The sequence below is a fragment of the Athene noctua genome, chromosome 14 (genome assembly GCF_965140245.1).
Source record: "Athene noctua chromosome 14, bAthNoc1.hap1.1, whole genome shotgun sequence".
NCBI classification, from domain to species: domain Eukaryota; kingdom Metazoa; phylum Chordata; class Aves; order Strigiformes; family Strigidae; genus Athene; species Athene noctua.
This window is the reverse complement of record NC_134050.1, coordinates 10,388,448-10,402,527: the sequence shown is the minus strand read 5'-3', so window position 1 is coordinate 10,402,527 and position 14,080 is coordinate 10,388,448. Positions and strand designations below refer to the sequence as shown.

The 14,080-nt window shown below is 49.2% G+C and overlaps 2 protein-coding genes across 2 annotated transcripts; both read left to right on the top strand.

The window, feature by feature from the left end:
- The first annotated feature begins 5,200 nt into the window (after positions 1–5,200).
- On the top strand, positions 5,201–7,443 carry LOC141966025 (proto-oncogene Mas-like). Its single transcript, XM_074918314.1, has 2 exons — positions 5,201–5,585; positions 6,235–7,443. The coding sequence occupies exons 1-2, from the start codon at positions 5,462–5,464 to the stop codon at positions 7,239–7,241; spliced, it is 1,131 nt and encodes a 376-aa protein (XP_074774415.1). The 5' UTR covers positions 5,201–5,461; the 3' UTR covers positions 7,242–7,443.
- Positions 7,444–9,461: 2,018 nt separating this feature from the next.
- LOC141966130 (proto-oncogene Mas-like) lies at positions 9,462–11,139 on the top strand. The gene is made up of 2 exons (XM_074918528.1): positions 9,462–9,566; positions 10,124–11,139. The coding sequence occupies exon 2, from the start codon at positions 10,159–10,161 to the stop codon at positions 11,137–11,139; it is 981 nt and encodes a 326-aa protein (XP_074774629.1). The 5' UTR covers positions 9,462–9,566; positions 10,124–10,158.
- The last annotated feature ends 2,941 nt before the right edge of the window (positions 11,140–14,080 follow it).

The following is a 14,080-nucleotide window of genomic DNA, read 5'->3' as shown; positions in this document are numbered from 1 at the left end:
CTGCTTGCCAGTTTGCAGAGTCAGAAGGGAAATAGCATCTTCCCTGCGGCATTCCTGGACTTTGGACTTGGGGGTGGGATGGACGGGGACAGCCTGGGAGCAGCACATCCGCGCGTGTGCCTGCAGCACCGCGCCTCAGCAGCGCCCAGAGGATTTCTGAATGAAACCTCCCACTCATTCTTCAAGTATCTGAAGCATCCAGAAATGAACTACTCCAGCTGTCTTACCAAACTGTTGCTTGCACGACAGGCTGATTTCTTAGAAGTTACATGTTTGTTCCCAAAGAGATTATTATTGTCTGCTGACTTCAAGGTTCTTTTCTGGGGGGTTGTCTGTTTGTTTGCTTTGGTTTTAAGGCTAAATATAATAGTCTGAGTCACAGTGGAGTGCTTCATGGGAGGGGGGAGGAAGCCCCGTTCCCTGGTCACTAATTACCTGGGCAGGCTGGCTGCAGCCGAGCTGACCTCTGGCCCCCATCAGTGCTTCCATCCACCTCCCTCCAGCCACTCAGCTGGGAAATACAGAGAAACACACCACAACTGGCAGGAGACTGGGAATTCCCTGCTGCATGTGGGAAGGACAGCTGATAACGTCTCTGTCTTTTCAAATCAGGACACTGAGTTCATGAAGAAATGGATATATTTTTTTTTTCCAATAACGTTTAGTGAAGCAGATGGAGACATTAGTCTGGGCATGATAGGAATCTGTTTTCTGACTCTAGTTTTTTTGCTGAGCCTCTTCTCTTACCTGATACCTGGTTAGGCTGAATTTTGGGTGCGCTGGGATTCTCTGCAGAGTATCTTTAATAATAAAGCACAGGATTTTGCTAAATTAACTTCAAAAAAATCAAAAGCTCCCTAAGTCACAGGCAGAAAAGTCCTGCTACATAGCAGCACTGCTGTGCATCAACCCTTTCCCTGATCTTGATTTTTTTGGGGGGAGGGGGCTTGTGTCTGGCTTTTCTTTTGTTATAGGGAAAAGAAGAAACAGATTTTATCTTGTACACATTTAACTTCTTCCACAGAAACATCACTATCAGCCCCACTATCTGCACGGTCAGTCACTGCTGGCAGTGGGAGGGATGATTCATCTGGAGACGGGGCAGCTCAGCGAGAGGTCACTGGGCTCTGCATGATCCTCATGGCCACTTCTTCCAGAAAGGGGAATTCTCCTTGTTATAAAATCACCATGAAGACAGCCTCGTGCAGAAGGGCACGTACTGCCACTAGCCTTTTACAAAGTTTACAAAAGACAGCAAAATTAAATCTGAATATCATAACCTGCAACTGTGTTTAACACGCTCTTACGCCTCAGGGAACAATCCTTTACACAAAACAACAAATCCTCTCATTTTGTGCAATTCAAGCCAATTCTTAATTGCCAGCGTTATATCCTCTGAGCTTGAGGGAACGGCTCCCTTCTCTCGTGACTTAGTAGGCTTGGATTTTTTTTTTTCTCCCTGTGCAAAAGCTTAAAGATCTGTGCCATTTCTTTTCAATCAAGGCTGTGCCATGCGTGCGAACTACAAAGTATTATTAGTAAAAAAACTCAGGGGAGGAGTCATCCAGGAGCCTCCTTATAGCTCTCGTATCAGCAGGCGCCTTCTCTCCTACAAGTGCAGACATCCATGCTTGCAGGGCCGGAGATGGCTCATTAACACTGATTGGTAAGATTCTGCAGCTGACATAGAGGTTTTTTTCCAGATGTCCATTTTTATCTTAAGAAAACAGACTTTAAGCAGGCAGCGTCACCCCTTGGTCCCACAACGGTTCTCAGCCTGTTGCTGAAGTCGGTTCATGCTACATCTCTTCGGGAGCACACACCAGGGTTTCTCAGCCCCCGAGTGCCGGCACAGCTCCCATCTCCCAGCTGCTCCCCCAAATTGCTGCCCAGCGCTGGGGGTTCCTCAAGGCAGGGGGTTCACATGGTCACCCCTGCAAGATTTGTACCCTGGGGAAAGCCAAAATAAAAGCAGAACCATATTTGGACGAGTTTCAGTGAGAAAAAACCATCTGGGAAGTGAAAGCTGTTGGGATGCTGTTGTGCTGTTCATGGCTATGGATGGGGCTCACCCAGAGCTGGGCACAGCGCCGGTGCCTGCGGGCTCTGCCTTCCCGGGAGGAGGAGGAGGATGGACGGTGAAGCACACCCTGCAGCCGCAGAAGCCGGGAGGTACTGTTCTGCAGATCCATGACGATTCACGCTGGTTGAAGAGGGATTAAGAAAGCACCAGGTCGTGCTTTCTCTTCTGCCCCATGGAAATCTGACTGAAGAGAAGCTTTGGGAGCAACCGAGATGGAGCTGCAGTGCAACTGCATTGCATTTAACACAGCCGGGGCAGGACATTTTTAGCTAATTACTTTAGGATGAAAAAGCTACCTTTGGGTTAATTTTTGCAGGGGCTGAAGGAGAAGCCCCGCAGCAGCGCTGGTTTGGAGCTGGCGGGGTGTATCGCCCGCGGTCCTGCAGCGGGTGACTGTTCCCAGCCAGCCCAGCACATTTCTCCCGTGGGCAGGGGCTTCCCGGAGGATCCTGCTACACCCTGCCCACTCCTCCACGGCCAGAACAGCTGCTGGGAGTGGGCTGAGGGGGAATTTGGAGTGAGTTGGCCCAAAGGACTTGTGGTTGGAAGGACATTTGGGACAAAGGCAGTGAGAGCTGGAGATGGCAGCGATAATTATTACAAGCTTCGGCAGCATTATTACTCACTGGGACACTTGGAAGCTCATCGCTGAGATACTTGAATTTTTCTTGAGTTGTTTAAACAATCCTGGGTGAAAGGATTGCCCTTTGTTATCAGTTATATATTTTTCATTGCTACCCTGTTAGACTTGTCTATAATTTTCTTCTAGTTTCTTATAATTGTAGGGGTTCTCTTTGACTGCTGAGTGGGTTGTAAGATGTTTCTGCTGGGAAATGAGCATCTCCACTCGAGCCCACCCCAGCAGCGCAGTGTAAGCTGCAGGCAGAGGAATGCTGATTAATTAAGTTCAGTTCACACATATGTTGCTGTGGTTCGGTGTTTTGTCCAGCTGGCCCTGGGTATGGCAGAGATGGGAAAAGACCATCTCCAATGCTTTCTGCTCTTTTTTTTTTTTTCTTTTTTTTTTTTCCTGGGATCATAGCAATCTAAAAGCAAATCAGAGTCTTCTGGGAGAAGCTGATCAATTCTTTTCCATATTTCCCTGAGAGCTGTGTGACTTCAGAGTGGGCAAAACTCCAGGTTTAATTAAAGACTATGAGTTTGTTTCTTAATATTGCCCTTTTCTCCCCATTTTTACCATAGAGAGAAGAAACATAAGCATTTAAAATGATGCCGCAAGGTTCCTTGAGGGACATCAACATGAAGGAACTTGTCACCCTTGTCCCCAGCATGGCTGTCACCACATCAGTGGGAGTCAGTAACTGCCATCCTGATTAAGAATCAGAGATTTTGATGCCTCAGTGGCTGCCACAAGGTGACATAAACAAACATCTGCTCAGTACAATAATCATTGTTGTCACTGTGCTGGTTGTCCTCAGGTGTGCCAGGACCCCGGGTCAGGAGCTGCCATCAGGAACCACGTCCCCCGGCCTCATGCACACCCTGCCAAGCACACACCCAACTGGGCATGAGGCTGCTGGGCAGGAGGGAGCTTCCCCAAGCAGCAGCTTTAACATTATTTATCACATGAATAATAGTAACAACTATTATTTATTATTACTTATTTATAGCTTAATTTCTCTATTATTTGTATGTATTTGTTATTTCTTACTTATTGCTATTTATAATTTATTACTTATAATTTATTATTTATTCAGTAATTTACTATTTAGTGTTTATTATCTACCACCTACAGTTCATTATCTACCATCTATTGTTCATTATTTCCCATCAACGGTTCATTGTTTACTATTTACTATTAGTAGTATTTATTATTTACTATTTGTTGTTTACTTATCGCATAAACATCATTTAATACTTAACAAATATTTAACATTATTTACAAACAATTGGAAAACGTAGGCAAATAGCTGCTGGCTGCACTTCTCCCTGTCAGGAGGAGCCGTCCCCACAGCAGCCTCTGCCTTACGCTTGGCTGGGCTCTCACTGTCCTGCTTAGGGGTCCTCTTGCTCCCTCCTTTAATCTCATTTTCTGTTGAACTCTTCCATTAAATATAAAAAGAAATGTCTGGGTGCAGCCCCTTTCTTGGTGCTGCCAGAGCCCATGACCCTGGAGAAGCTGCTCTCAAGACCAGCCGGTGGTTGGATCAGCCTGGGGGCTTTGGAGACGCTGAGGAGTTGGGGCCGGACAGGGCAGCTCATGGCATCAAAACTCTCCTTCAGTCCAGCTTCTTTATCATTTAAATGAATGTTACTTATTAAAGCATTTTGAGGAGCCTGTGTTTCATGTCAAATCAGAGCTGTTAACTAACATCGGGAGTGTTTCACTTCCCGTTTGATGAAAGTCGTGAGGAAGAGGAGTACCTGCCGGCACGCTGCATCCCCTCCGCCCCTCTGCCTGGAGCTGGGCTGGAGGTGCAAGCAGGACTGCAGCCTGGGCTGGATGGGATTTGCTTCTTCTTGCTCTGGGCATCTCCAATGATTTATTTTCCTGAGATATTTGTTATTAGATATTTGATATTAGATTGCTGTACAGCAGGCACAGAAGCAAGACAGATCTCCATGGCCCCAAAAAAGATGCTTGGAGCAGTGCAAAGATTTGAGGCTGGTGCCATCAGGAGTCTCCTGCCCTGCAGAAATCACTCATGAGGAACAAATCCCCTCCAAGGACTCACACCACACCCCTGCAACCTCAGCAGAGTGAGACGTGAAGATGGGGCACGGAGCAGCCACCCACTCACCAGTGTCAGAAAGGGCAGGTCCATGGCCTGTGTTGTACCTGGGACGTGGCGGGTGGGTGTGTCACACTGCCCCGCTTCCCTCTTGACCTCCCCACGGCGTGGGGTGATGGAAGTGTCCAGCTCAGCTCTTGCAAGTGACAGTCAGCGGGTGCTGTGCCCGAGCATCACTTCCTCACGGTTGGTGGGGAGCTGGTGCATTTTTGTGGCAAAGAGTGGACATTCACACCAATGGGAACCGCGGCACATCTCAGGGACATTGCCACCAGGCACAGAAGAGAAGAAGCGGATGAGAAGAAAGATGATAATTTTGTGCTCAAGATGACGGCAGGTTTGCAGACAGGAAGTTTTTGAAACAACCAGAGCAGCCTGCAACGCCTGTCTCGTGAGGGTGACTCTTTGGCAAGCTGCTTCCTCTGCTCTCAGAAGTGATGACCAAGCTCTGGCACATCTGTGTGCCTGCAGCCACCCACTCCTGAGCAGAAACCCAGGACCGTGGGCCCAGGGCCCATTTGGCCTCCAGCTGAGGAAGAGACAGGGTGCCAGAGCCTGCACAGGGACTGTTGGAAGAACTTCATCATGGAGTTACCTCGTTCCTGGTGGCCAGTTCTCATCTGGGATGATTTTTGTATGGCAGCTTTTTAAACTTGCACATGTAAGTCTGACAGAGAAGACTGGAGTGTGCGGCTCTGGGATACCAAGGCAGTGCAAGAACTCTACCCTCACTGGACGCTCCACACCTGGTGAGAGGGGTCTGGGGGTCACCTGCACGACTGTTGCTGGGGCACTCTGCTCTGATCCTCCTCGATCTTTCCATTCTCTCCAGTCACCTCCTCAGTCCTTTTCAGTCCTTAAAGGGCAAATGGCTCTGCATGTCTTTCCTTTCTCCCTCCACCCCTCTTCCAGGTCTTTGTCTGTCTCCTGCAACCCTGGGCCCAAACTTTTTCCTCCTATCCCTATTTCTCTGGATGTCTTCCCTCTTCCCTCTTCCCTCTTCCCTTTTCCTTTCCTCTTCCCTTTCCCTTTCCCTTTCCCTTTCCCTTTCCCTTTCCCTTTCCCTTTCCCTTTCCCTTTCCCTTTTTCCTTTCCCTTGCCTTGCTTTGCCTTTTCCCCCTTCCCTTCCCTTCCCTTCCCTTCCCTTCCCTTCCCTTCCCTTCCCTTCCCTTCCCTTCCCTTCCCTTCCCTTCCCTTCCCTTCCCTTCCCTTCCCTTCCCTTCCCTTCCCTTCCCTTCCCTTCCCTTCTCCTTTTTTTTTCTTCCCAGTTCTTATTTTCTTTGGGTTGCAGATGTTGTAGACCATGGAGGAGGGGGGGAAGACTGAATGACCAGAGGACATTCACAATACTGGGGACTGAAGAGTCACTGATTTTGCCTTCATCTCTTGTCTCTCCAGGCGAGCACGAGAGAGAAAGGAGGAAGATGGATCGACATGCCAACCACACGATCCATGACTGGCGCACGGTGTCCCCTGCGCCTACAGAGAGCATGGTCTATGGAGATGGGCAAAATGGGACCAGGTGCTTTGCAGAACACATCCCTGAAATCGTCACCGGTAGCATCACGCTGCTCATTTGCCTGTGTGGGCTGGTGGGGAACGGGGCCATCCTCTGGCTCCTCGGTTTCCGCATCAGGAGGAACCCCTTCACCGCCTACCTCCTGAACCTGGCCGTGGCTGACTCCTGCTTTCTCCTCTGCACCTCGGTTTTCCTTGTAATATATCATATGCCCATGCTCAGCTGCTTTCAGCCAGAGCTTTTGCGGGTGCTGCCGCTATTTCACTCCATGGTTCTGCTCATGTACAGCACCAGCCTCTATCTCCTCACAGCCATCAGTGTGGAGAGGTGTGTGGGTGTCCTCTGGCCCTTCTGGTGCCGATGCCACCGCCCGAAGCTCCTGTCAGCCATTGTGTGCAGCCTGCTGTGGGCCCTTGCCTTCGTCTTTGCCGGGCTGGTGTACTTTGTGTGTGACCTGGGTCACTCTGAACACTGCTGGATGGTTCTTGGAACCTCGTGCTTTCTTAATTTCTGCTTTTTCACTCCCTTTGTGGTTCTTTCCAATGTGATCCTCTTCATCAAGCTTAGGCACAGCCCCTGGCAACAAAACCAGTCAAGGTTGTACACTGTTATCTTCCTCACTGTTTTCTTCTTCCTCCTCTTTGGCATCCCTCTCAGTGTTCAGATCTTCCTCAACTTCTTTGTCTACATTAATTTTGTCTTTGAGATCTGCTTGTTGCTGGCCTCTGTCAATAGCAGCATCAATCCAGTCATTTACGTCCTGGTTGGGAACTATGGCAAGTCCAGGTTCAGAGGATCAGTCAAAGTGGCTCTTCAGAGGGTCTTTGAAGATAGGGCAGATTCCCAAGAGGTGGGTGAGACCCCTGTGATGGGAATTGCTGCCTGATCCCGTACCGCTGCAGAGAGGGCAGCCCTCCTCTGCACCCCAGGCCAGCGCCCACTGGAGCAGAGCCCTTGCCTGGCAGCGGACAGTCGTGTGTCCCCCCGGACACAGCCACGCTCAGAGAGACTCCCAGGGGCAGGGCTGGTTCCCACCTCAAAGTTATTTTTAATAGTTATTATATTTATATTTAATAGTTATTTTAATAAAAGTGTCTTTCATGTAACTTATAGCTGACTGCAGTTTCTTCCTTTTCTGGCTCCATGGGGTGCCCTTGTTTGTTCTCAAAATTACCATTGTGATAGTCGCCTCACACTGCCCACTAGTTTATAATGCTGAAATATTGTGGTCCAGAAAGTCCTGCCTCATCTGTTCTCCTGTTCTTCAGGGTTAACACGGTCATACTCTTGGCCCTATCTGCGTCTTGTCTGCTTCCCAGCGTGGAGATGTCCCAACTCTTCTTGCCTTTACCCTCTTCTGGGACGTTGGTGCCTAAAGCACCAACCACTCACTACCTTGATCCTCAAAAGCTGCCAAACCAGAGATAGTGGTGAGGGACAGAAATAATATGTCCAGCTCCCTCTGGCTTAATTTCCTCCTGTGCCACAGTCTGACAGAGAAAACCCATCTCAGTCTGGCTGATGGAGCTGGCAGCATCAGTCAGCAGCCAGACCTTCACCCTGCCAAGGGGGTTTAACTGGGTAGACAGGAGGGGACAGGCAAAGAGACAAGTGCTCCTGGTGTTCAGTCCTGAGCCAGGTTGGGCAGAGGATGGACAGACAGACAGTGAGGGGCTGATGGCTCTTGGAAACAGCAATTCTGTGCACCGAGTGGGGAAGACCATGGAGCAAACAGGCAGGGCAGACCCAAGAAAAGAGACAGAAAGAGAGGCTGGGAAGGTTCTCACAGGCAATGGCTCGAGGAGGCTGAGCTCTGCCTGCCAGATGGTTTTATTAGCCTTCCCAGCACAGAAACAACTGCTACCAGAGCCATAATATTTACAGAATGTAGCTTCCTTTGAACACATACAAGCCTGACCCCCATACAAACAAATAAATACGTCTGCAAATCATGTGTTGGAAATCAAAATCTTAGGCAAACGTGCTCAGGATGTTGCCCATAAAAGCAGAAGCTGAGAAATGCTGGGTAATTCTGCTCTTTTGTGGAGCACACGGGTAGATTGGGCAGCGAGCGTTGTGTTGCATGGCATTTAGCTGCTGGACCTTGATGCTTTCATTATCATGACCTGTCTCCACTTGTAAGGGTTGGCTGGGTGAGGGGATGTGAGGTTCTGTAGCTGGGGACACAAGCGCAGTATCAGCAAGGGAGAGAGGAGGCGGGTTTGGACCCGGGGTCCCCACATGTGCCAGTTCCCAGCAGGAGCACCCCTGCTCCCAGATGTAACAGGAGATGTTTGGACTGAGCAGCAGTCGGTCTGGGTAGGAATCACTTCACCTAACTTCAGCTCTCTAGAATTTACACAGGCCGGTCTGAGGAAACCCTTGTAGGCTGCTGACTGACTATAGAGTGTAGAAGACAACTCGTATGAAACCCGTAACTTTTAGATGGCTAAAGCCAAGTGAGCAGCACTGATTCACCTCTCCTTAGGAAAATAAAAGATTTTCCTGAAATTCTAAATCATCTCTCTGCCATCTGCCTGTGTTCTGGTTCGTATCATTTGGTTGGCTCCTGGATGCAATTGGTGCACTCACTCCTACCGCGTTCTTGGAAATGGTGCAATTGAAGGTCGAGTACCACTGTGAAATTGTGGTATACAAGTGACAAACCTAGGTCTGAATCAGAAGTAGAAGTTTTGCAGCAACACAAAGTTTGTAGCACAGGGTCCTAAAGATACACCCCTGGAACAACAGGGGAAATGTTCAGCCTGCTCAAAGATGTTAATATTTTGGAAATGGGGTTGCTTTAAAAAGAAATGAAAGAGGAATCTGACACGAAGACAATCTTCTTTTCCCATAGGTCTCATTTCTGAGACTCTTTTTTGTTAGTCATTTCCTGTACAAAGACAAGAATAGATTATAACCAGAATCCTGATGCTGTCAAATGCAATGAAATAGTTCCCTGTTTGCAAGAACCCTTGTGAACATGACCTGCTTGGCTAACGTGGGGAAAAGTGCTTTGTGAAAGGACCTGAGAAAGACCCCTTGCTGGATGCAGCACAGGCTCACCAAGGCAGGCTCCTGTCCAGTGTTCCAAGTGATAATTCCAGAAAACCTCATGAAGATCGTGGGGGCGGCAGCTGGCGAGTGCGAAGGGATGAATCTGCAGCCCGTCTGCTCCAGTGAAGTTCTTCGGGCTGCGAGAGGAAAGAAGGTCAGACTTTTTCTGGGTGGGGCTATTTTTCAGCCTCATCACTGCCTCCCCTCATTAGTTCTGAACTATTTGGTCTATTTTCACCAAATCTGATTGGGGAATAGTGGTTTCTAGGATATTAAGACCTATAAATATTGGGGGAAAAGGTGGTAGGGGAATACTGAAATGAGCGTCCCACTGAAGGAAACTGGCAGCTTAGTAAGATCAACTATAATATTAGACACCTGAGAATCCATATCAGATCCACCCCCAAAACCACTTGCTCTTTGACATCTCCAAGGACAATCCTTTCAGCTTATTATTTTCCTCCTCCTGATCTGTCCTGTCCAAAGCCGGGAAGGTGGCATCTCCCTAGCTTTTGCTCCACCTCCGCACAGGTTCTTGTGCCAGACATGTCATACCCATCTCCCCACATCCTGCCTTCCATCTCTCCTGTGCCTTGTTTCTTTCTGTGATCCTTCATGTGGGAGCTGGGGCATGGCTGCAAAGGTCTGATAAACCTAGTGTGGGAGCCAGGAGAGTTGCTAACATGTCTCTATTTTGTCTCGTCCCTCCAGCTGTGGGAGGAGGAAGAAGCAGCAGAGGATTTTTAATGAGCACAGTGTCCCCTGCGATGGAAAGAGCCAGCACTGCCTGCTGGAGCCAGCCCTGTGGGACAGCGTTTAACGGGACTTGGCATCACAGGCTGCTGAGGTATGAGGACGATCACTATAACTGGACCGACCATGAAGCCAGTCACTCCAGCAAAGTCCCTGTCACTCTGCTCATCTGCCTCTGCGGGCTGGCGGGGAACGGGGCCGTCCTCTGGCTCCTCGGTGCCTGTGTCCGCAGGAACCCCATCACCGTCTACGTCCTCAGCCTGGCCGTCGCCAACTTCACCTTCCTCCTCTCCATCGCCATTGCCCTTGTGATATTTTACGGCCTGGAGAGTGTTTGTCACAGGCTGGGCTCATCGAACGTGACAACCATGTTGAACATCACCATCCTCTTCACTTTCACTGCCGGCGTCTACCTCCTGACAGGTTTCAGTGTCCTGATGTCTGTGTCCATCCTGCCCCCGGCCCGCTGCCCCTGCCACCACTCCCAGCACCTGCCAGTGTTCGTGTGTGCCCTGCTCTGGGCTCTCTCCTTTCTGCTCACTGTGACCCTCTGCATCTGCCCTGCAGCACTCACTGTCTTCGTCCTGAGCTACCTCTTATCTCTGCTTATTCTGATTTTTTCTGGTCTAACCCTGCTTGCCAGACTCTTGTGCTGTTCATGGCAATACCCCCCAAGAAAGCTCTGTGTTGTGGTCCTACTGGCTGTCTTTGTCTTCCCCTTCTTCACAGCTGATTTTGGTTACTGGCTTTTGCTGAGACTGTTTGATTTTTCTGTTTTTGTCTTTGACGCCTCTCTACCGCTTGCCTGTGTGAACAGCAGTATCACCCCTGTTATTTACTTCTTGGCTGGGAGCTGTGCAGACAAGTTCACACTCTCTGTTAGGGTTGCTTTCCAAAGGGCTTTTGAAGATGTAACAGAGCACCAAAATACAGGCGAAGCTCCCAGAGAAAACACAGTGGAAACAGCTGTTTAAACCTCTGCAACTCCTCCCTGGGAGAAGATGCTCTCGGGATAGAGGCGTCTTACGAGCCAGGGTGAGATTTCGGTGTGGATCTGGCCACATCTGAACAGAATCAGCTGCAGCCCAACAAAATATGCTGGGTGGCACAGGAACTCCTTCCTGGGATGGACACTGGACAGCATGATGAAATACCCATCGAAACCTTTTGCTTTGAAACCTTCTCTCTGAATCTGTCCTATCCAACAGGTCTGAGCTTTCCCACAAGTGAGCCTGCTCTATCCCATGAACTATTAAAACAGAGCGGTGGAGGATCTTTGCTCCTGCGAGTGGGTTTCTTCAGTGTGTTTTAAGAGCAGAGTGTTCCTGGATAAGAAATCTTGGCACAACAGGGCAGAACAATTCCTGGGCAAACCGTTGTGTGTACATCTCCAGCAGGTGCCTGCGGCAGGCGGAGGAAGCAAGCAGCCGATTCAATGTGAATGATAGAGCAAGCTTCAACTTTATTGAAAGAAATCACCCCTTATATAAGCACTCTACAATAATCATGCATACTACTCACAAATCTATTGGATACATGTAAAAGGCTACATTATAATGTCCCAGCCCCCTGTGGCATCTCAGACATGTCACAACATCTTCCCTCTTCTGGCCTGCGTCCTTTCCCAAGGTTTTTTTTACCATCAAGGCCATTGTGTACCTCAGTTTCTCTCTTTGTTAACGTAACAGTCTGTTGTTTGGCATAACTGTACCCTGGGTTTTTTCCTTTGTTTACCTCAGATGGCTGCAATCAGCTTCTGCAGAGACCCATGGCCTTGCTCTCTGCAAGCCGTTCTCCAACAGGTGCCAACATGTGTGAAGAATATGTGGAGACTTCACACTCAGCTTTGTTAGGCGCGTGTTTGGGGTTGCTTTCCCTGAAATGCGTCGCTTCTGCTGCAAACTGAGTTTTGTCCACACATCGCGTGAGTTGTCTGCACACAAGGGTTTTTGACTGGAAGTGCCGCTCATGGTTCCTCCCACTTTTCTGTGGGCTGTCTGTGAGCAAACGCCGTTTCGCAACCATGACCTGAGGTCTGTATCCATTTCTGGAGTGTCTGTTCCTCATCTAGAAAAACAAGAGGAGTAAGGTTGAAATGAAACAATCCAAAAAGCACAGCCCTGCCTGAAGACTCTGTAAAGACTGGATTTTCCATGTGAAAGAGGATACAGGGAGAGGGAAGGAAAACAGTGGGCTCCTTATGGGAAAGACCCTGCTGAGGTCATGAGGACTGACTCGCTGTAGCCTGGCTCAGGCATTTGCTGGGTAAATGGGGTAGTGGCAGCGTTTTCTCTGCTCCTCTCTCCCCTCTGTGCCTGTCAGCCCTTGATGGCTGGGGGGTATGCCAGCCCTCATTTGTCTGTGAACTAAACCACCAACAAATCACTGCTTTTGAGCCGATTTTGTTTCCCGGTGTGACTCCCCACCATATCAGGGTGCACTAACTGTAGTACGAGCACAAGGGAAAGGTTGGGAAAATGCAGCTGGCAGGGACAGGTGGTGGCAGAAAAGGCATCAGCAGAGCAGACCCAGGAACTGCTAATGCTGTGGCTTCTGGGACCTGGGATGGTGACAGAAGTTTCTCTGCCCTTTGGCTTGTCGCTCAGCCCAGAGCCATGTGTCACCGGACAAGCTGGAATGAAAATCAATCACTTGGCAGAGTACAAGTACAGAGCCATGATAACTAAACCTGTAAGACTCTCTTGTAAAAACTAGGAGCTCAGATAGCTGGTGGCCTGGGTGACTCTGCAGGCAAGGGAGATCCCAGGAATCAGGAAAAGCACACGAGAGGATTGTGGTCATTCTGCACCTGCCTTGGGACACACTCCCTGGATGATGGGAGCCCTTTCCTGGACACCAGGTCGTAACTTGGAAAGTTTTTACTTTCCAAAGGACAGGAAAATGGGAGAGAGGGAGAAAAAAAACCCCTCTCAGCTATGGAAGACTCCTGCCCTGTTCTGTAAAACAACTCTCTAAATAAATGCTTCTGAGATGTGTCTTCAAACCATGACTCACCATCCATGGGTTATACTATTGCTTCTCTTTCTAAAAGCAGTGGCACGTTAGTTACCCTTGGATTTGAGGTAGAGGGAAAAGGATGGACAACTCCCCACTGTGTAAGAGGCAGGGAAATGCGTGGGTGAGTGCAGGCGTCCCTATCACCTGCAAATGGGATGATCTCCCCTGTCAGGCTCTGTGCCTCCTCCCTGCTTTCCCCAGCAATCTCCCAGGTGCTGGGATGCTGCGAGGTCCTTTCCTTCTGGTCTTTCCCCCTGCCCTTCCACTCTGCCTGCACCAGCCAGACTCAGCCCTCTACCCAACGAGGAGATGCTCTCCTGGTGTGCTCAGCTGTTCCTGAGGAAAGCTTTCAGCACGTCTGGGCAGCTCCACTGGACGCTTCTTTCAGTGAGATACATCTCTGCTAACTGCAAGCATCCCAGACAGATGTCATCTGCTGCCCAGATCCCTCCCAGAATGAAAAAGAAGATCTTTGGGGTCAGAGCTACCATGTTGGAAACAAACAAACAAAAAAATTTCCATATTTAATTTAGGAGTAGCAACAAAATGATGCCTTAGTTAGATAACAAGAAAAAGATAACTACAATCAGGATTTTGGAATGTATGGTTAGTCACTGAAACAGCCGTGCAGAGGAGCTGCTCAGCTCCTCCTGAGGTTCAGGATGGAGGCAGGGAAGGGCTTCCTCCTGATGCTGAAGCTAGAGAACCAAAGGATGGCCCCACTCCCCACCAGCCTGCACAGGCAGATGAGCAGTAGGATGCTCCTAATTTCTACAAAATTAAGTGGTCCATATATCTGATTATGTTAATTTCCATATTTCAAGCTCTTCTTGTTCAAGGACAGAGAGGGTGTGTTCAGTGGAGTTACTATGAAATCTTTGCGGCAAGCAAAGACAA